The 22,104-nt window shown below is 33.3% G+C and overlaps 1 protein-coding gene across 7 annotated transcripts in view; it reads left to right on the top strand.

Annotated features, from left to right (window-relative positions):
- The window catches only part of CNOT6L (CCR4-NOT transcription complex subunit 6 like), a 114,140-nt gene that overhangs the window by 41,381 nt on the left and 50,655 nt on the right, over positions 1-22,104 (top strand). For 4 of the 7 annotated variants that reach the window (XM_061192395.1, XM_061192397.1, XM_061192393.1 and 1 more), the window contains exons 2-4: positions 9,612-9,733; positions 12,209-12,395; positions 13,735-13,820. In XM_061192395.1, coding sequence (XP_061048378.1) covers positions 9,622-9,733; positions 12,209-12,395; positions 13,735-13,820 — 385 coding nt within the window. In that variant the 5' untranslated portion in view covers positions 9,612-9,621. Of the gene's footprint in view, positions 1-4,781; positions 4,846-4,939; positions 4,974-9,611; positions 9,734-12,208; positions 12,396-13,734; positions 13,821-22,104 lie in introns of those variants that run through there. The other 3 variants (XM_061192394.1, XM_061192396.1, XM_061192398.1) reach the window with 3 other exon arrangements.

Raw genomic sequence — 22,104 nt, 5'->3', positions numbered from 1 at the left:
TTGTGGAATGTCATATAAATGGATTTGTATACTACATAGCTTTTTATAAAAAATTGAGATATAGTTGACACATAGCATTGTATTAGTTTTAGGTGTACAACGTAACAATTTGTTATATGTGTATATTGTGACATGATTGCACTGAGAAAGGTGTAGTTAACATCCATCACCGCGCAGTTACATTTTTTTGTGTGTGTGATGAGAACTTTTAAGATTTCTCTTAGCAACTTTCAAATATACAGTAGAGTATTGTTAACTGTAGTTACTATGTTATACATTACATCCCCAGGACTTACTTGTTTTGTAACTGGAAGTTTCTACCTTTTGCCTCCACCCATTTTGCCTACGCCCCCACCCCCACTTCTGGCAGCCACCAATCTGTTCTCCGTATCTATGACTATTTTTTTTTTATTTTGGATTCCACATACAGGTGAGAGCATACAGTATTTGTCTTTCTCTGTCTGACTTACTTAGCATAATGTCTTCAAGGTCCATTTGCAAATGATAGGATTTCCTTATTTTTTTATGGCTGAATAATATTTCATTGTGTGTTTTGTGTGTGTGTATATCACATATTCTTTATTCATTTATCTGTTGATGGGCACGTAAGTTGTTGCTGTGTCTTGGCTATTGTAAATGATGCTGTAGTGAACATGGGTGCAGATATCTTTTCTAGATAGTGACTTTGTTTTTTTGGGATAAATACCCAGAAGTGGAGTTGCTAGATCATATGGTAGTTACGTTTTTAATTTTTTGAGGAACCTCCTTAGTGTTTTCCATAGTGGCTGCACCAATTTACACTCCTACTGACAGTACGCAAGGGTTCCCTTTTCTCCACATCCTCACCATTTATCTCTTGTCTTTTTGATAATGGCTGTTTTAACAGGTGTGAGTTGATATCCCATTGTGGGTTTGATTTGCATTTCCCCGATGGTTAGTGATGTTGAGCCCCTTTTAATGTATCTGTTGGCCATCTATATATCTCTTTGGAAAAATGTCTGTTCAGATGCTTTGCCCATTATTTAATTGGAATTTTTTTTTCTTTTGCTATTGAGTTGTGTGAGTTCTTTATATATTTTGGATATTAACCCCTTATTAGATACATGATTTGCAAATATTTTCTCCCATTCTGTAGGTTGCCTTTTCATTTTGTTGATGGTTTCCTTTACCAAGCAGAAGTGTTTTAGTTTGATGTAGTCCAATATGTTTATTTTTGCTTTCGTAGTCTTTACTTTTGTGTCAAATCCAAAAAATCATTACTGAGATCAATGTCAAGGAGCTGACCCCCCTATGTGTTCTTCTAGTTTTATGGTTTCAGGTCTACATTCAAGTCTTTAACTAATTTTGAGTTGGTTTTTGTTAATGGTGTAAGATAGGGGTCCAGTTGCTTTTTTGCATGTGGCTGTTCAGTTTTCTCAACACTGTTTATTGAAGAGACTGTCCTTTCTCATTGTATATTCTTGGCTCCTTTGTTATAAATTAACTGATCATACATTTGTGGGTTTATTTTGGGGCTTTCTATTTGGTTCCATTGATCTGTGTGTCTGTTTTTATGCCAAAAACATGCTATATTGACTACTGTAGCTTTGTAATATACTGTGAAATCAGGAAGTGATTTCACAGTGATGCCTCCAGCTTTGTTTTTTCTCCAGATTTCTTTGGCTCTTCTGATCTTTTGTGGTTCCATGTACATTTTAGGATTATTTGTTCTATTTCTGTGAAAAATGGCATTGGAATTTTGATAGGGGTTGCATTGAATTCTTCTAGTCCATGAGAATGGGATGTCTTTCTGTCTTTTTGTGTCTTTATTTTCTTTCATCAGTGTCTTACAGTTTGCAGGGTACAGGTCTTTTATCATGGTTAAATTTATTTCTAAGTATTTTATTGTTTTTGATGCAAATGTTAATGGGATTGTTTCCCTGATTTCTCTGATCGCTTGTTATTAGTGTATAGAAACACAACAGATTTTTATGTATTGATTTCGTATCCTGTAACTTTACTGAATTCATTTATTCTAATGTTTTTTGGGTTTTCTACATATAATATCATGTCATCTGCAAACAGTTTTACTTCCTTTCTGATTTGGATCCCTTTTTATTTCATTTTCTTACCTAATTGCTCTGGCTAGGACTTCCAGTACCATGTTGCATGAAAGTGGCAAGAGTGGGCATCCTTGCCTTGTTCCTGATCTCAGAGGAAAAGCTTTCAGGTTTTCACCATTGAGTATGGGTGTCTGTTGTGAGCTTATCATACGTGGCCTTTATTATGTTGAAGTTTACTGTATATAGCATTTTAAGTATGGCATCTTTAATTTAACATAGTGCATTTGACATTCATCCATGTTGTGTGTGTCAGTAATTCAATCATTTTTATTGCTGAGTAGTATTTCAGTGTATGGCTATTCCACAGTTTATTCATCAGTTGAAGGATATTTGTATTGTTTCCAGTTTGGGGTGACTGTAAATAAACTTGCTGAAAACATTTATGTATGGGTTTTTGTATGAACATAAGTTTTAATTTTGCTTGGGTAAATATCTAGGAATGGGATTGCTGGGTTCTATAAGTGTATGTTTAACTTTATGAGAAATTACGAAACTGTTTTCTGAAGTGACAGTACCATTGTACTTTCCCATCAGTAAAATATGAGGTTGTGAGTGTGTGTGTATTTATGTACAAATATGTATATATTTGTAAACATACACACAAGGATATGGGGTGTGTGTGTGTGCGTGCACGTGTGTGTGTTTTCCTTGTCAGTCCTATTGTAAGTTTTCAATGTAATCATTCTAATAGCTGTGTAGTGATATCTCATTGTGGTTTTAAGTTGCATTTCCCTAATGCCTAATGTTGAGCATCTTTTCATGTGCTTATTTTCTATCTGTGTATCTTCTTTGGTGAAGTATCTGTTAAAATCTCTTGCCACTTTTTAAAAATTAGACTTTGTTATGATTTTGTTTTGAGAATTCTTTATATGTTCCAGAGTGCTTTTTCATATAAGTGTTTTGCATATATTTATTCTCAGTCTCTGGGCATGTCTTTTCATTCATCTTTCAAGAGTAGATGTTTTAAATTTTCAAGGAATCTAGTTTATCAGTATTTTTCTTTTATGGATCATGCTTTTGTGTTTTATCGAAGAAATATTTGCCTAATCCAGGGTCACAAAGATTTTTCTCTTATGTTTTCTTTTATAAGTTTTATAGGTTTTGCTTTTGCACATAAGCTTATGATCCTTGCAAGTTAATTTTGTGTATGGTGCAAGGTGTGGATTGATGCTTATTTCTTTATTTTTGCATATGGATGTCCAGTTGTTCCAGCACCATTTGTTGAAAAATCTATCCTTTCTCTGTTGAATTACCTTTGTGCCTTCATGGAAAATCTATTGACTGTATGTACGTGGGTCTATTTCTAGTTTCTCAGTTATATTTCTTTCAACTATATGTGTCTGTCTTTTCATTAGTACCAAACTGTCTGGATTATCATTGCTTTCTAGTAAGGCTTGACATCAGATAGTGGGCACATCCAAGTTTATATTTCTTTCTCAAAAGTGTTTTGGCTCTTCTAGGTCCTTCCACATAAATTTGAGAATCAGCTTGTTGATTTTTAGGTGGGGAAATATTCTAAAGAAGAGATGGAAGATGACTTAAACCATTGAAGGATGGATAGGAATTTGACATCATTGAAAGAGATGAGAATGTATATACCAGAGGAAGTAGAAAACACAGGCTACACCAAAAAAATGGAAAGATAGAGATTTGGGGAAGAAGTCATAGTCCTGAGAAAATTGATGTTGAAATTTTTAATCTAGTCTAATTACCTCCTGTTTTCTGTAAGATAGATTGTATTCACTGTTTTTAGGTAAGTGGGAGGCATTAAATACAAGAAACATTAAAGCATAGTGGTTGTTAGATAGAGACTAAGACCTAATTTGGAATGATAGGACAAGAATCATAAGCTTTGGTTGTCTAAATTGATTGCTAGTGAAATAAAATGAAACTTGTCCAATAATAGCATTATTTTGGAACTTTGAAGTGCTTGGTAGATTTGTAATTCCAGGTCTTCATTCTTCCTTTTAGTATTTATTTATGTTTTATGTTGCTGCTGCTCTTGTTTTCTGGTATCCCACATATGGGAAAAAATTTCTAGATATGCAGAAAAGGAGTTACATTCTTATTCTTTCTGCCTTTTTTCTCCCTCATGATAGTGCTTTAACTGACAAGCAGACTAACCCTAACACTTCCCCTTTTACGGAGTCAGAAGTTATCTTTCTGGATTACCCTAAAGTTTTCTTTGGATTACCTTTATAAAGGAGTATAACAATCATTACAGTTATCTCATTTTCATTCAGGGGATTTATTGTTATATATGCCTATGCAGTGGCAATTACCTGATAAAGGGGGAAAAAGTAGTAACAAGAAGAAATGCCAAATTCTTCGTAGAAGTATTTGAAAGTAGAATATTTTATAACTTTATTTTTCAAGTAGTGCTATGAAAATGATGTAAGCTACCTGAGGGCCATGATGCTGTTCATCTTGCTCACTGTCGAAGTCCTAGTGCTTGGTATAATACATTATAATTAGTACTCCTGCAGTAAATGTTTGAATAAATGTTAAACTGATCAGAAACATGAAATTCCAGAAGTCTGAAGGTTATTTTTTCCATAATGATGGGTGGCTTTACCATTGTAAAACACGGATTTTGTTTTGCTTTGTTTTTGTTTAGAATGGTGACAGATTGGGAGATATCATGAAAACTTTGAATGGATTCTTTCTGAACGTTTGCATTATCATCATCTACGGACTTGAGTTGAATATCTCATTGAAGACAAATGCCATCCAGAGGCCCTTGGTATAGAAGAGGAGTGGAAATGTGGATGAAATTGTTATTTATCTCAGGGTGTCTTCTCAGCTCTTGTGATTGCCATCAATCTTTATTTTTATCAGTATGATTCTACTATATGCAGTGTGATTTGCTAGGTGCTGTTTTTTAGTATCAGCTCTTGAGCTCATTTAGGGAAGGTATAGATTTTGTATGACAGTTGTAATGATTAATACTTGTGTATAGCTAAAAATAGATATTGATGAGGAAATAGAAACTTCAGAAATGCTGTAGTGCAAGGGTTATTTTGCTTTATTAAAAAAGGTAAACTTAGACATATTTTCTCAGAAAGGAAAATGGTCTTAATGATTAAGAACAGTTGGGAAGGATGGATGTTAGTCAAGGTGGGTATTCAATAAATAACAAACAATGTGTTCCATAACCTTTGGAAATAAATGCTGATAGAAGACAGATTTATCTGAGAATATGTAAAGTGTAATAAGTCACTACATCTTACTCCAAAATGTAAGCAGAAATATCTAATGTAGGCTTAATTTTGTCTTCTTTCAACTTTGGGAAGTCTGAATCTTTGGGAATCTGCCTAAGATTGCTTTGCAAACTACTGTTGAGACGATCACTTAATATTTCTATGGATATAAGTGCATGTCTACTGGCTTGTACTTTAGGTTTGGATTCATTGAGTTAGAAGTCTGTGGTTCGTTATGAAGCACTCTTCGGTGGTTGTAGCATTCTCTCTTTCTTATTCTAAGTTCTAAATGAAATAGTGTTAATTGTGCTGAACTATAGACTGAGATAAAATCTTAAATTTAGAGAAGGTGGTGGGAGGAAAGCTGTGGTTTAACACCATTAAGGACTTAACATCTCTATATGTACTATAGAGCCCGCTGTTTTTTTAATAAGATGCTTCAGATGACCAAAATTAGCAGAAGTTTAGTTCTGGCCTTTAACAGTTTGCTCTGATTTGGCTCAGATTATTATTATTCGGGGATGGGGCAGGGAGGAGTTATTTTGCATTATTTTCCTAGCCCCAGATATGAAACCTGAGATTTGGGATTCCTTGGCAATAGTGTATTTGGGCGTAACTCATATATATATTTTGTAACATGCTATTCACTGAACACGATGCTATGTAGGTATCTTGTATTTTATTTACAGTTTTGGGAACTCCAAGGTAAATTTTTTAAGGCAAAGTAGCCCTAGTGTTACATACAGTGTTGCTTTGCAGCTAAAAAAAGGTTGGAATACATTTTCCCTGAAGTTAGTATTTTACAGGTTTACTTGAAGTTTTTGCTTAATTATACATAAGACTGAGAACTAAACTAATGAAAATCTTCACTATATGTAGTAATTAATCATCCTTCAGTGACAGAGATTAAGACTTGTTTACTTTCAGGATAGTTCGTAGAAATGAAGAAGTAGGAGATAATCAGGTTGTTTTTCCAGGACTGACGGTTGCTCTCAGAAATTTTGCCCTAGAATCTGAGGGGGCTGCGTTGGTGATAAAATGAGATTCAAGGAATGGAGTAGAGAGGATGGTAGGTTCAAAGAAGCTTATGTAGTTAGTATTTGGGGAGCTATGTGGAGTATTTTTCATAGTGTCAAAATGGGGTTTGAAGACTGGAAGTTAAAAAGGCTGTGTTGTGAAGGGGCTTTTAGTTTACTTTGTTATGTGATCAGGATCCCCAATATAAATTAGGTTGATATAATGGGAGGATCCTTTGGGAACTGATGTAAGATATTGCAGAAATTAGAAACTCTTGGAAAAAACAATTAAAAAACCTGCCTCTTCATCAATTTGATAAAGAAGATAGGAAAAGGAAATTAGCTGCTAGGCTTTACAAAATAAAACATTTCTCTTTTTTGGATGAAAAGTGTCAATCCAGTATTTAAGCCTTGGACTGACCTATATCTTAGACTGTTGAGAAAGCACATTAACAGTGTCACATTTAGAGATTTAAATTACATTTGAATTATTATTTTATATATTAAGTTACTTTGAAATAGGTTTTTGTGGTATGTCTCCAGGATGGAAGGTTGATGCTGAGGAACTGAGAGGGAAGATAAAGCTGAATAGGAGTATTCAATAATACCAGTTTCCTAAATTTGAGCTAAGTTTTTAGTAGCATGTTTTTGAAAACCTGATGTTTGGGACAGTAGTGATCACCAGATCTATAGACTCTACTAAATTACTTAGTTAGTGCAAATGAAAAATGTTTTAACTTCAAATTTAGTTTCATTTTGAAGGATTAAGTGACTTGTATTTTTATTGACTTCCTAATCAAATCCAAAGGAGACCTTTGACCCCTAATATAACAATATTAATATTACTTTGGTTTTTACATATTATAGACACTGGTAAACATTTTATGGATATGTTTTGCAGGAACAGATTTTATAAATTTTATTGGACTTACAAAGATGGAGACTTATGAAAAATTTAAAAAAAAGAAATATAGTTCTTATATAGTAGCTGTTTTAGAGATTAGCATTAGTGGGCCAGAAGAGATGATGATTATTAATCTCCTATCTAGATTTTATAAATATTTAGGGCAATTGAACATGTGGATTAATGACCATTTCATTAGATTAATTTTTAGAAGAGCATTGACTGTTAATTGGGAAAGGTGAGAGGAAGATGGTAGTTTTTAGGATTATAAAGCATATATGATCATTCCACAAATACATATTCAGTGCCTACTATGTGGTAGGAACTGTATAGAGTTATAAAAAGGATATGCCTCCACACAGAAACAACTCATTGTCCCCTTAAATAACACACCGTCTAGTGGGAGCCATGATTAAAACTGCCAAATTAAGTTGACCTATGCACTATATTTTATAAAAATGATTTAAAATTAATGAAACATATGTTTTTGCAAATGTCACAGTCTTAGTTTTTTATCCATCCTCATTGTAGATGATGGATTTGTAGCATGTCTTTGGATCTGAATCTGTTTGATTTGGTTTTGCTTAACTTGTGTTTTTGTAGAATCTTATATTAGTATGCAGGAGTACCCACAGAGACACATGTACCTTATGGTGCATAGTAGAAATTCTGAAAACCTTGTTACCTAAAAATTTTATATTCAGAAATACTTTACATAGGCCGAAAGTGGTAAAAATCAAGTTTTTCCCCTGAGGAAAATGATCATACTCTTTGTGCTGTGTGAAGATCTGGGACATTTATGGAAAATAAAATATGTTTCAGTATCACCCAGTTGTGTGATAAGGTTAGAGCAGAAGAGCTTAACCTGGAAATTTGGAAGCTAATTACTGTTAACAGATGAAAAAATCTGGAAAACTTTCTCTTTGCCCCTTTTAGTAAATAGGAACGAATGACTGTTTTTCCTTCCACAATATGAGGACAAATTATGGTATGGGAAATTTTGATTGTATTCTTTTCTAGCTTTGATTCCTTGATACATGATAGAATACTTCCTATTTTTCTTTGTGCTCTTTATGTAACAAATTTCAGACCATCTGAAAGTAACTCTTCCATTGAGATAGAACTTCTAAACTGCTTAGAAACACTCCCAGTTTTAGGCAGTTGGTTTTGGTGTGTGTATATATGTCTCTGTGTGTTAAAATATGAGCAAAGAACCAACTATAAATACTATGAGGATATTTACTGATAGCATGCAGGAGTTTAATTAGGTTCAGGATTTTGTAGTTTGCTATTCTTGTTAGATCTGAATGGGATTTCATTTTCTGCCAATTACTGAGCAGTAACTCTTGTATTAGACCTCTTGAACGATTACTTTTATGGCCATTTGTCATCTGATTCATACATTGCATTCTTGAGGAGTTTATGTCTAGCTGGTCATCACTGATGATTGTTCAGTGATTATTTTGGCAGTTAACTGAATAGAACTGTATAATATTAGTTTCAGTTAGGGTGGCCATGTAACTCATTATCCAAATTGGACACTTTTGGGAGTGAAGAAGTGATATCAATAATTACCTAAGAATAACAGATATAAACCAAGACTGGTCCATGCAAACCAAGATACATGACAATCTTAATTAGATGCTTTTGATTGCAAGTAGCAGTAGTTTAAACGTAAACTAGTAGTTTAAACAATAAGTAAAATAGATTGACTTGTGTATCCAAAAAGCCCAGTATTTGAGAGTGCTACAGGTGTGGTTTGGTGAGGACTCTGGCTTTGTTTCTCTATTTTCTCATCTCTGACTGCTACGGCTGGCTTCCCTTACAGTTGGATGATTGCCAACAATAGCTGTGCTATATTCTTTTTCATTTATGACCAGCAGGAGAGAGAAGCCTGCTCCTCCCATAAACATAAAGTGAGTCTTAAGCCTAGTGATTATTAGATATTTCTGAACTAATCTCTGTGACAAGGGGAATGTCATGTGCTAATTGTCTTAGATATGGAATATCTGAATATCACTGAGACAAGGAGGATAGGATTACTCTGATTCTCTTAGGCCAGTCAGAGTCCATTCAGGAAACTTGCATAGGGTCAGTCTGTCTTGGGAAGCAAGGCAGCTAAATGAAGGGGAAAGGGTGCAATGGATGTTTGGGAAGCAACCACCATGTTTTCTGTGAAGTCCAGTGTCCCTGCTTCTTTGCATTTTTCCTGAGGCATCTGTTACTGAGTACCTGCAATAGCCTAGCATACTTTAGATGTGTTTTCCTTCTAGTGAGAATTTAGTAGTAGCCTGGCAAGGGGGGAGAAGAAGAAAACTTACCATCTCATTTTTCTTTCTCTCTTTTTTTCTATTAGATTATAATTGTTGATTTTTTTTTTCCCTTACAGACTAATAGGGATGCCAAAGGAAAAATATGATCCTCCAGATCCTCGCAGAATTTATACCATCATGTCAGCAGAGGAGGTAGCCAATGGGAAAAAATCTCACTGGGCAGAATTAGAAATCTCGGGTGAGTGGAATCTGAAACATTTAATCTGGGCTATAATAGCAATGATGAACAAGAGTTGAGTGTTATACTTATTTCTTTGCTGTACATTTTTAATTAGATGAATTAATTGAGAAAATACAAGATGCTGAAGCACTAGTGTTTAACTTATTGATTTATCTGTGACTAAATATCTTTGTTCCCATTCTTTCTTTTGAGATTAATACTGGGGGCCACAGTTGGCATCTAAAATTGAAGGCATTGGGAGTTCAGTTTCTAAGTAAAGCCAGGTTCTTTGATATAATAGATTTTGTTTTGGCTATTGCAGAGTAATCATTTTTGTAAATTGATATCTTTGCCATCCTCCTATCATCCCATTGTTGGTAGAATGGGAAACCTAGAAGCTATCTGTTTATTCTATAAATTACATGTTTAGGAGTTGTTAAAATAGAATCTGATTCCTAAACACTCATAACCAGTCTAATAGTGAGAAAAACATCAGACAAACCGAAGGACATTGCACAGAATTCCTAGCTAGTAATCCTCAAAATTGTCAAGGTCATGAAAAACAAGGAAAGACTGTGAAACTGTCACAGATGAGAGAAGACTGAGGAGACATGATGACTAAATGCAAAAAATATGATCCTCCAGATCCTTGAACAAAAAGGTGTAAAAACTGGTGAAATTCAAATAAAGTCTATAAATTAGTTATCTTCGAACAAAAAGGTGTAAAAACTGGTGAAATCAAATAAACTCTATAAATTAGTTATCTTCGAACAAAAAGGTGTAAAAACTGGTGAAATCAAATAAACTCTATAAATTAGTTAATATTGACACTACGTACCAATCTTGGTTTCCTAGTTTTGACAAATGTACCATGGTAATATAAGATGCTGGTACTAGGGGCAACTGGATGAGGGGGATATAGGAACTGTATTATCTTGGTAGCTTTTCTGTAAATCTAAAATTATCACAAACTTAAAAGTTTATTAAAAATAAAATATAAGTACAGTTTTTCTTTTATGAATTGATACAATACAGATTATATTTAGAATGTAATTTTTTCCCCAGTAGGCTTTCATTTGGAAGAGTTAAACCCATATTGTGTCAATAGCAAGAATTACCTGTATCTTTAGCTAAAAGGTGGTGGTTAGGTGATTGATAATTAAAAAAAAAAATGAATATGAGCAAGTCCTATTAGGTTAACCCAAGGTTTCTCAACTTGGCACTATTGACACTTAGGGCTGGACAGTTCTTTGTGGTTGGGAGTGGTTGTGTGCATGTCAGATGTTTAGCAGCATTCCTGGCCTCTACCCACTAGATGCCAGTAGCACCCCTCTAGTTTTGACAACCAAAAATGTCTCCAGATTGCTAAAGTCCTTTGGGGAGCAGTATTGCCCCTGGTTGAGAACCACTTGGTTAAACCCTGGGTAAAACTAAGTTTCTTTTTTACTAGAGCCTCTTTTCACTTGAAAACTTTGTTTCCTATTAAAATGCAAAATCCTAATAGGCACTTGAAGCCTGATTATAGACAGCATGAAGGAACCTGTGAACCCTGAACAGAAGATCTAAGTTCGAGTCTACTGCTTGATAGCCATATGAAAAATAACATTTCCCTATTGAGACTTTTTGCCCTCTCTACCTTCCACTGCTCTTTTAATCAATATCTGTTAGCATTTTACTTTGGTAAAGTTTTCAGAGTCTCTTCATATAAGTTTATTGTTAAGATAACATCCCATTTTACAGAAGCTGAAGCTATGTGATTTGCTTAGGCTTATATGGCTAATAAATGGTAAAAATCAGGACTGTGAACCAAGTCATCTTTTTCCAGTACGTGTTCTACCATAGCTGTCAGATGCTGACTGATAAGTAAAGCTTAATGAGTGACTATTTCCTTGAGTATGTTGCACTTAAATGCAGAATCTTAAACCAGAGTTATTAATGTATAATTGAAATATGAGAAGGCTGGGGAAGATGTCTCCTTTGGGAGTAAAATGGTTTTCCCAGTGGCTAATCTAAGGTTGGTTCTAAATCATAGCAGTTACTCCTGTCTATTTAAAGTTTGTAGACTAATTCAGACCCTAGATATAGATAAACCTTGCACTATTAATTTTCACGAAGTATGTGAGAAGTGCTTTTGTGAGGATCATAACTTAAAAAAAATTCAGGACTGTTCTACTGCAAAAGCTCAGTTCAGCCCCACGCTTTCTCCTTGAGACCATGTGATCACCCTGACTCCAAGGGTCTCCTCATTATGCCACATCTTATTTAATACATGGAAGATTCATGAGAAAGAATGGTTGTTAGGGAAAAGTGGCATGAAATTAAAGAAGGACCAGGTGTGTTTGGAAGCAATCAAGTAGCATTAAATACAAAATTAAAATGCCAGAGTCACAATATCTGTATGTATTTGTGGGCTCTTCTCCCACTTTTTAGTCCTTGTAGTTCAGTCTTTGTCTTGGGCCTAGAAGTTTAATGCATCAATATTTTGCCTTTTAGGTAGAGTGCGGAGCTTAAGTACATCACTTTGGTCATTGACACACTTGACAGCACTGCACCTAAATGACAATTACCTTAGTCGCATTCCACCTGATATTGCCAAGCTTCATAATCTGGTTTACCTGGATCTGTCATCCAATAAACTCAGAAGTTTACCAGCAGAACTAGGAAACATGGTGTCTCTCAGGTGAGGAAATATAAATGTGACTCACTGTATAAAATTCTAAATTTACCAAATAAGAATATTATGGGAGGTTACTCATCTTACAGTAGGATTTCCATATGTATGTGAAGGTTAAATGATGTAAATTGTCTAAGCAGAGTGCTTGAGTTGGGCTCCATTGAACGCTTCTTTTCCTTTCTTCCTTTAAATTTGGAGGTTTCTGGCTAGAAATGTGCTTGTATTACCAATTTCTTTTGACAGACTTGAGGTGGGATAGGGCTAAAATACCTAAGTCTCGCTTTACACTCAAGTGACAAATCTCATCAGAATTAATTGGGGCTAGACTAGTCTAGACTAATGAGAAATAATTGGGAAAATGATTTGCTTATAAGTAAAGCTTTTAGGAACATATCTATTTTATAAGGCAAGGTATACTTGTATATTACAACTCCTTAAGGAAATCTTAAAACCTGATAATAAATGGATTTATTTCTAGTCTTTCAGGATTCTTTAAGAATTTCTTCATAGGAGAAAATTTTATAGGAATCTTGAGACCTTGTATAAATGTTCCCAATGAAAACAAGGATTGCTTTTCTACCTTATCTGCTGAATAGTAATGTTAAAAAATTGCTATCACATGTTTAAAATTAAATATTTAATATCATTTAAAAATCTTGTTCTTTGTCATCCCCTTACTGTGCGTTTTTGTTGTTTTTTATACTTTTTAGTCATTTATTTTATACCTTTTGGTCATTAATTAATTACAAGGGCTGTTTATTTTTTCTGTAGTCTGCCCAAAATTTCACAATCATAAATCAGATCTTACCTGTGCTATCCTATTTATACTATCCTATGCTTTATTTTTAATGTTTATATTCTGTGTCAATGATTGTTGTATCTTGAAGTGCTAATAGTTGTATTGTTATAAAAATTGATACAGGGAATTGGCTACTATAGTTAAATCCTGAAGTTTATTTTAACAAGATTACTTTTTTCTATGAATGAGACTAGGTTCAAGGATATCTGCTGTCTTTGGATACATAAAATATGTGTCACTCTGATTTGCATCTGAGAGGCATTTTGGGTGAGAGAGAAAAGGGAGCATATTTAGCCTGAGAATGACATACAGTTCCTATACCTTTAACTTTAATCTGTGCTAGAGAATGAGTAAATCATAGAAACACTGTTAATAATTGTGGCAGTTACAACATTTTTGGATGAATGTAGAGAAATATACCCTGAATGTAGACATCACTCATGTTATGTTAGAAGGCAGGTTAAGAACAACGACTGTAGGTATTAATAAAGTTTGATATATTAAACTAAAACAGTTTTTTTTTTTTTTTTTTTTTGAAAAAAACAGGGAATTGCTTTTAAATAACAATCTGTTACGGGTTTTGCCTTATGAACTTGGTCGGCTCTTCCAGCTACAAACTCTAGGTTTGAAAGGTGAGTGATTTTTTAAAAATAATAGCATTAGCGCTCAGGATTGAGGTTTTCTTAGCCTTTTAAAGACCATTTTGGTTACAATTAGGTCAGGTTTTAGTATAATTTTGAGAATGTAACTATACATTCCTCTTGAAAGAAAAGTGGTTCTTCTGTATCAAATTGAGCTTCATGATTTCAACAAGCTGCCATCATTTTAACAAACTTGTATGGGGGAAATTTCGGGGTTTTTCGCTTTGTTTTGTTTTTATATTTTACTGAAATTTCTTAGAGGAGATAGTTTAAATTAACACTTAGCACTGTAGTTTCTTTCCCATTTAAAAAAAAAATTAAAAAACAGTGATGTAACATAATAAATTTTAACCTCAGCCAGAATGTCTGGTTTTGATAGAGTAGATAGCATTGGCATATTAGGTTTATAAGAGGGAAAACATTACAGTAAAAATGAGCTATATCTAATAAGTGTAGTTATTGTAAATAGTGTATTAATCCAAAATGCATGTTCCTCTGATGATACCATCTCAGTTTGGAATGAAAGTCATACTCAAATCACATAAATACTGAGATTTGTATATTTTTCTCTTATATCATAGCATAGGAAGAAGGGTTTATTTTGAATGCAGAGGACTAAATACAGATTTACTGTATTGGTTAAACGTTTTCTGTGCTAATGAGGAGTGAACATTAATCAAAGCCTTATAAAGTATACACTTTCATATGTTTTATTTTCCTTCTTCAAAGACTACTGAGTCTCATGAACGTGTTCTGTTTGCGTTTGCGTAAGTCATATAATGGAGCATTAAGAAAGAAGCTTGAATAAGAGTGGTAAGATTGCTGACATTATTTGTTGAAGTGACAAAAGTGGTGTTAGGCTTCCTTATACAGTTAACCCTTCGTCAGTTGGATAATTATATGAATGGTCTAACTCTTGTGATTTTAGGTTCTTTGTAGGAATTTGCTGATGCTTTTTATCATGTGTGAAGTAGACATACGGGGAATACTTTTTATCTAAAGTATTTTCTTGTGGATTAACCCAAGGCATTTGAAATTTAACTGTTGGGACATTTCACCTTATTCTCTATGTGCTAAATCTTATTCTTGTAAGTGTAGCTGAAACAGCCATCCAGCTAGAGTTGGAATGGGGGCAGGTCTGTTCGTTTCTATTAAAAAGTATGGAATGGTTGTCATTTTTTATAATCTTAGATTTCAGAATTCACAATTTCATACTGATTATAATAAATTGTATATTTTTTGTCTCCAAGGATAACTATTGTTTCTTACTTTCAACATCAATCAGAACAGCTGTTTTCCTCCTCCTAATCTTGATGGAGAGCATGTCAATGACAAATGAATACCTTGGTATTGAACCCAGTTGGACTTACCCTTCATACCACATAACATTCCTGGAAAAGCAAATATTATATATCTTACTGTTTCATAACTCTATTCCATGTTATCTCATATAGAGACATGTTCTCAGAAAATTTATGCTTAGTATCAACTGAATGAATCTTTCTGAATATCCTTTATCTCCTGGGTTCTTCATTCTGTTTTACTAGTTAAAATGTTAGTCTTCCAAACTACTGTCTTTCGTTGGACTTTGATTCTAGTGTCCCTTGTCTACTGATGATTCACATTTGTTAAAATCTCACTTTAGACTTTCAAATCAGGCACCAGCTCTGCTTTACCAGCTGTAACTTAGCTTTGTCCGTGCCTATGGATAAATTCCTTTTCATTAAACTTCAATTTAAATTCAATATAAATACCTATCTGCAGCCTTTCCTCTTCTGTGAGAATCTGTTTTTCTGGCAGTGCTATTTTATGTTCAGGTGATCAGTACAGAAGAGCAAAGACCTTTTAGAAGTGAAAGAAAGCCAGAGCCCTCCCTGCCTTCTTTCAAAACTTTAAGGTGGTAAAAACAGGATTGATTTTATGAAGGAATTGAAGGAATAAAATGTTCCTAATGAATGGTAGCTTTATATTCTTAGGAAGGTAAAACTTGAAATAATTTCTTAATCAGTTTTAATAACCACATAGTGGTACTTTGTGTCCAAAAAAAGGGGGAGGGAGTAGAATGGAGCACTTAAAATAGCACTTTGATATATTTAAAAGAAACAATGAAAATGGATTGCCTCTAAGATTCCATTTTGTCTTGAAACTAGAAAAAGGAGTGCCTTTCTTCCATTTCCTGTCTTCCTCTGAAACACAGATACTGAAATTTTGATAATGAATTTGATCTTCCTGGCTCAACAAGTTAATTTTTAGAAATGCTATTTTGAGACTTGAGGAGTATGTGTGGTGGGTAGGGTGTTTGAAGAGTTAGGATAAGAAGGCCAATTTAAAAACTACAAACATGACCAGTCCAGGAAGTTGGAAATGTTCTTTTAAGTCACTTAAAAGAAAAATCCAATCTCTATTAGTCTTATGGAAGAAAAGGTGTAAGTGAAAGCAATTCTCATATAGTTATTTTTAAATAATTTAGAATTCATGTCCTAAGGTATAAAGCAATACTTTCTCTGACATATGGGCCAAACAATTGCCCTCAGGCATTAAACATTGATGTCCCCAAATAATAAAAACTTTAGAACTTCAATAATTGTGAAGATTTCTAGCTTCCTTCTAAGAATTACTTATCTCCCTTAAAATAAAATGGACCATGGCAGTTGAAGATTCTTTTACTATGTAAACTTTTTAATTCATGAAATATATCATAATATACAAAGAGTAACATTTTAAAGAAAATAATAAAATAAATAACTACACACCCATTATCTAACGTTCTCAGTACCTTTTTAAAAAATGCATTTAAAAATCTGATTGCCACTCATATAGGAGGCAAAGTACTTTCTTCTGTATTATATAATGAGCTTCTGGAAATCAGTAAATAAAAGACAGTCTATTAGAGAGCATATTAATAATTCATATAAGAGGATTTACAAATGGCTTTAAAATTAGAAAGTTGATCAACCTTATATAGTAATAACAATGCAAATTGAAGCTATACTCAATTTTTACCTATCAGATTGGATGAATTCCAAAAATCTGATAAAATAACTGTTGGTGAGATTATTGGGAAATAGGTACAATCAAACCTTGTTGGTGTAGATCCCCTGTATCTTTTAAGTTTCCTTTGTGCCTTTTCTTGATTACATCTTCATCACTTCTCCCAGAGGTTATTACTGTCCTAAATTCTGTTAGTTTTCTTTCTGTCATCCAACAGGTATTGATGAGCACATACTATGTGCCAGATACTGAGCTTATATATGTATCTGTTAAGGGTGTTTTAACCTTTATATAAATGGAATCCTACTGAATGTAATTTTCTGTGACTTGGTTTTATTTGACTTTATGTATTTACGATTCATACATTCATACATGCGTGTAATTGTAGTTCATCTGTTTCATTGCTGTGTTGTATTCTGTTATATGAATATGCTGTAATTCATTCATTCTACTATAGATATTTAGATTGTTTCCACCTTTTTTTGACTACTATAAGCAATGTAGCCATGAACATTCTTGTACATGTCTCCTGATAGAGTTCCTAAGAATGGAATTGTTGGGTTATAGAAAGAAGCTTTATACATTCTTAGCTTTATTAGGTAATGCCATAATATTTTACAAAGTAGCTGTACTAAAATATACTCCCCAAAGTAATACAGTTGCCATTTTTCTGTCTTCTTCCCAACACTTACTTAGTATTGTCAGATTTTTAAAGTTTTGCCAATTATTAAGTGTGAAACAGTTTCTAGTTCTACTCTTAATTTACATTTTCCTAATTGATAATAAAACTGAGAATCTTTTCATATATGTATTGGCCACGTTTCTTCTCTGAAGTTGCTGTTGATATCTTTTGCTTATTTTCACTTGGAATTTTTAACTTTTGTCTATTTTGTATTGTAAATGTCTTCTTCCACTCTGGCTTTTCTTTCTGTTTTCTTTGTTGGTATTGTTTAATGAATAGATTTGATTTTTTTTATTGTAGTTGAATTTAAAAGTCTTTTCTTTTGTGACTAGTGCATCTTATGTTTTATTAAAGAAATCCTGCCCTACCCCAGTCAAAAATACTTTTTCTATATTATCTCTTAAAAGTTGTTGTAAAGTTTTGCTTTTCATAGTTAATTCTTTCATTCATTTGGAGTTGATATTTTAACATGGTATGAGAGGTCTAATTTTGGGAGGGATCTCATTTTGTCTTTTCCTTGTGAATAACCAGTTGTCTCAACATCATTTAGTGACTAGTTTTTCCCTTTTCCCACTGCTCAGCAAAGTCACCTCTCTCATATATCAGCAATATGTAGCAGGCCTGTTTTGGGATCTCCATTCTCTGTACCCAGTAGTCAGTTTGTCTAACCTTGCACTGATTACTACATTGTCATAATTGTTACTATGGCTTTATATTAAGATTTGATATCTCTTTTGGGAAGTCCCTTTACATTTTACTTTTGCAATGTCTTGGCAGTTTGGGTGCCTTGAATCTTCCTCATACATAAGAAACAGCTTGTTAAGTTTCACAAAAAATGCTGTTGGGACTTTGGAACTGCATTGAATGTCTGGATCAATTTAAGAAAAATTGACATGTTAATTATATTGAGTCTTCCTATCCATGAATTTGTGCATTCTCTCCATTTATTTAGATCTTATTTAATGTCTTTGAATAAAATTTTATAACTTTCTGCACACTGTTCAGGCATATCTTTTGTAGATTTGTTTCTAGATACTTTATAAGTTTTTTTGTTCCTCTTATAAACCATGTCTTTTTTAAGTTGCTTTTTCTGCCTGTTTGCTGTTGGGGTATACGAATTACCATTAAAAAGAAAAAAGATCTTACAGTAAGCCTTCTTGGCTAAATTCTCATTCTTCCTAAAAGTTTGTCTATAAATTCTTTATGTATTGTATGCAGATAATGATTTCATCTGCTGATAAAGACTTTGTTCCTTTCAAATTCTTATAATTTCTTTTCCTTATTGTAATGTACTGGCATGTTTAATACAATATTGCATTAATACTGGGCATGCTTCTAATCCCAATTTTAAAGGATATGTTTCTAATATTTTTCCATTAAGAATATTTGCTGTATATTTTTGGTAAAAAGTTTTTAGGTTCTAGAAGTTTCCTTCTATTTCTACTTTGCTAATCCTTATTCGGGTGCTGAATTTTATGAAATGCTTTTCTTCATCTATTGAGATGATTACATTATTTTCTCATTTCATATATTGAAGTGGTAAATTATATGTAAGCGTCCCCCCAACCTGCCCCTTTAAACCACACTTGCATTCCTGAGGTAAACCCAACTTGGTGCTTTTATGCATTGCTGGATTTATTTTGATAGTGTTTGTCAAGAACTGTTAAGGCTCTGAGATTTTACCCTATTACAAGCTAATAAGTTAGCCAATTATTGCTTCATGGATAATGGTAGAAGACATGAGACTCTTGGGTCAGAGACAAAGAACATTATCACTCAAGCAACAAGGTGGACCCAGACACATGCTGTATACACAAAGAGTTTGCATTGCAATTGAGTAATCTAAGTCCAAAGGTGCAGCACTTTTCAAGCAAGCAGCAAATATTGTAGCTAGCTGCAAAAAACCAAAACAAAACAACTAGTCCTGCTTCTCCAAGGGTACAAAGAGTTATATGGAAGTATTGCTCTGGTTGCCTTTACCTGTTTAGTTCCCTATATAACTAGCTATAGAAACTGCTCAGTATCAAGAGACAGATAAGTTTCAGAATCTGTTGCACTCACAAAGAATGAAGGGGGGAAGCACAGGGACCCTGACTGACTGCCTTTCACATTAACTTTTTAAGGGAATTTTTCATGTATGTTCATGAATAAGATAGACATGTGTTCTTAACTGTTCTTACTCAGTTTTCTCAAAGAGTTTGTATAATATTGAATTAATCTGTTCCTTGAAATTTTGGTGGAACAAGACTATAAAACTACCATTGCCTGGTGGAACTATCACCTCAGTGTATTTGTAGTTATAAGAATCATTGAGTCTTCTAATTGCTGACGAGTCAGTTTTTTTGGATTGTATCTGTAATATTGGAATTTTTCAGCTTTTTAAAGTTTTCAAATTTGCATAAAAATGTTCATAATATTCTCTTGATATATTTTTAGACTCTTTTGTTTATATTACCCCCTTCTTCATTAGTAAGATTATTTGTGCTTTCTATCTTTTTTTCTGATTTAGTCTCCCCAAGGATTTGTCGGTTACGTTCTTTTCAGTGAGTCAATATTGGCTTTTATTTTTTAAAAACTGGTTTGTTCCTGGTTCTCTTTATTCTGTTTTGTTTGGATTTATTATAGTTTTTTTCCTTTTTTCTCTTTTTAAGTTGGATATATGGCTTATTCATATTTAGATTTCCTTATTTTCAAATAAATATAAGCAGTTAAGACGATAAATTTTTTTGGCAAGACTATAAATTTATTTGGCATCCCATGATTTTGATATGAAATATTCTCATCATTTTTGCCTAAGTATTATTAATATAGGTTATCATATCTTCTTTGACTCATCAGTTCTTTAAAATTTCCATGCACGTGTGATTTTAAATTTACCTTTCTTTATTGTTAACTTTAAACTTAATTGCATTATAGGCAGTTAGGGTAACCTGTATGAACCAGTTCTTTTACATTTGTTGATTCCTGCTTTATGGGCTAGTATGTGATCAATTTTTATAAGTGTTTTACTGCATCTGAAAAGAGTATTGTTTCTCTAATTGTTAGGTACAGATCTATATGTTTCTCCATTAGATCAAATTTGTTAGCTGTGTTCCTCATATTTGCTGTATCTTTATAAATTTTTGACTGTTTGCTCTTTTAATAATTAAGGTATATATGCTAAAATTTCCATTTAAATGCTGAATTTGTTCATTTCCCCATGTAATTCATTCAGCTTTTGCTTTATAGCCTTTGAGTTTATTTTATTAAGTATACCAGCTATGCCTATATATTGCTATACCTTCTGGTAAATTGAACCTGATATTAGGTCATGAGCCTCCTGTTAGGGTTTTCATCTTACAGTCTTTTTTGTCTCATATTATAGCTATGCAAGTTTTCTTTTGGTTAATGTTTGTATAATACATCTTTTCTCCTTTGTTTACTTTCAACCTTTCTGTGTACTTATGCTTAGGTGTGTCTCTTACAAAAAGTATATAACTGGTCTTTGTTTTTAATCCAGTCTGACTATTTTAATGTGTGGGTTCAGACCAATTGCCTTACCTCTATTGCAATTATTGATATTTTTGTCTGGTTGCCATCCTACTTTTTGATTCCATTCTTTGTGTGATTTTTTGTTTTCTTTTTGCCTTTCTAAAAACAGATTTTTTTCCCCCTTGTTTGTTTCTTGATCTATATACTTCTGTTGGTGTGGGATTTGTACATTCTATTTCTGGACTCTCAGTGGTCACTCTTGAAATTATACCTTGAATATATTTTTGAAAAATTAAATTTTTAGCAACTTTTTTACTGAAGTATATGTTTGTAGTAAAATTGACCTCTTTGTTGACAGACATTCACATTTGGTGAATGTTGACAGATGTATGCAGTTGCATAACCACCACTACAATTGAGAAATAGAACTGTTCTGTCACCCTCCAAAATTCATTTGTGTTCATTGAAGTCAATACCTTATGCTGCTCTTAGCCCTTGGCCACTACTTTTCCAGAATGTCATATATGGAAACATAGTATGTAGCCTTTTGAGTCTGGATTCTTTCATTTAACATAATGTATTTGAGGTTCATCCATCTTGTTGTGTATTTCAGTAGCTCATTTCTGTTGCTGAGTAGTATCCAATTGTGTGGATATACCACCGATTTTTATCTGTTCACAAGTTGAAGGACATTTGGGTTGTTTCCAGTTATGAGTGATTAGGAATAAAGGCCCTGTAAACATTTGTATAGATTTCTGTGTGAAGTAAGTTTTATTTTACTTGGGTAAATACCTAGGACTGGAACTGCCAGGTGGTATGGTAAGTGTATGTTGAACTTCATAAGAAACTACCAGACTGTTTGTCTGATAATCCAACATAGTGGATTTATCATTTTGTATTCCTGCCAAAAATATGAGTGAGTTTTAGTTGGCTGTGCATCCTTGTCAGTACTTCTTGGTATTATCAATTTTTTTGTAAATTTTTCATTCTAGTAGGATGTAATATCTCATTGTGGTTTAGCTTGTCATTTCTCTAATGAGTAATTATACTTTTCATGTGTTTATTTGCCATCTGTATGTCTTCATTGGTGAAGGAAGTGTTTATTCACATATTTTGCCTAGTTTTATTATT

The sequence above is a fragment of the Eubalaena glacialis genome, chromosome 5 (assembly GCF_028564815.1).
Source record: "Eubalaena glacialis isolate mEubGla1 chromosome 5, mEubGla1.1.hap2.+ XY, whole genome shotgun sequence".
NCBI lineage: Eukaryota > Metazoa > Chordata > Mammalia > Artiodactyla > Balaenidae > Eubalaena > Eubalaena glacialis.
Note: the sequence above shows the minus strand (reverse complement) of the source record. Positions and strands in the feature narration are given on the sequence as shown.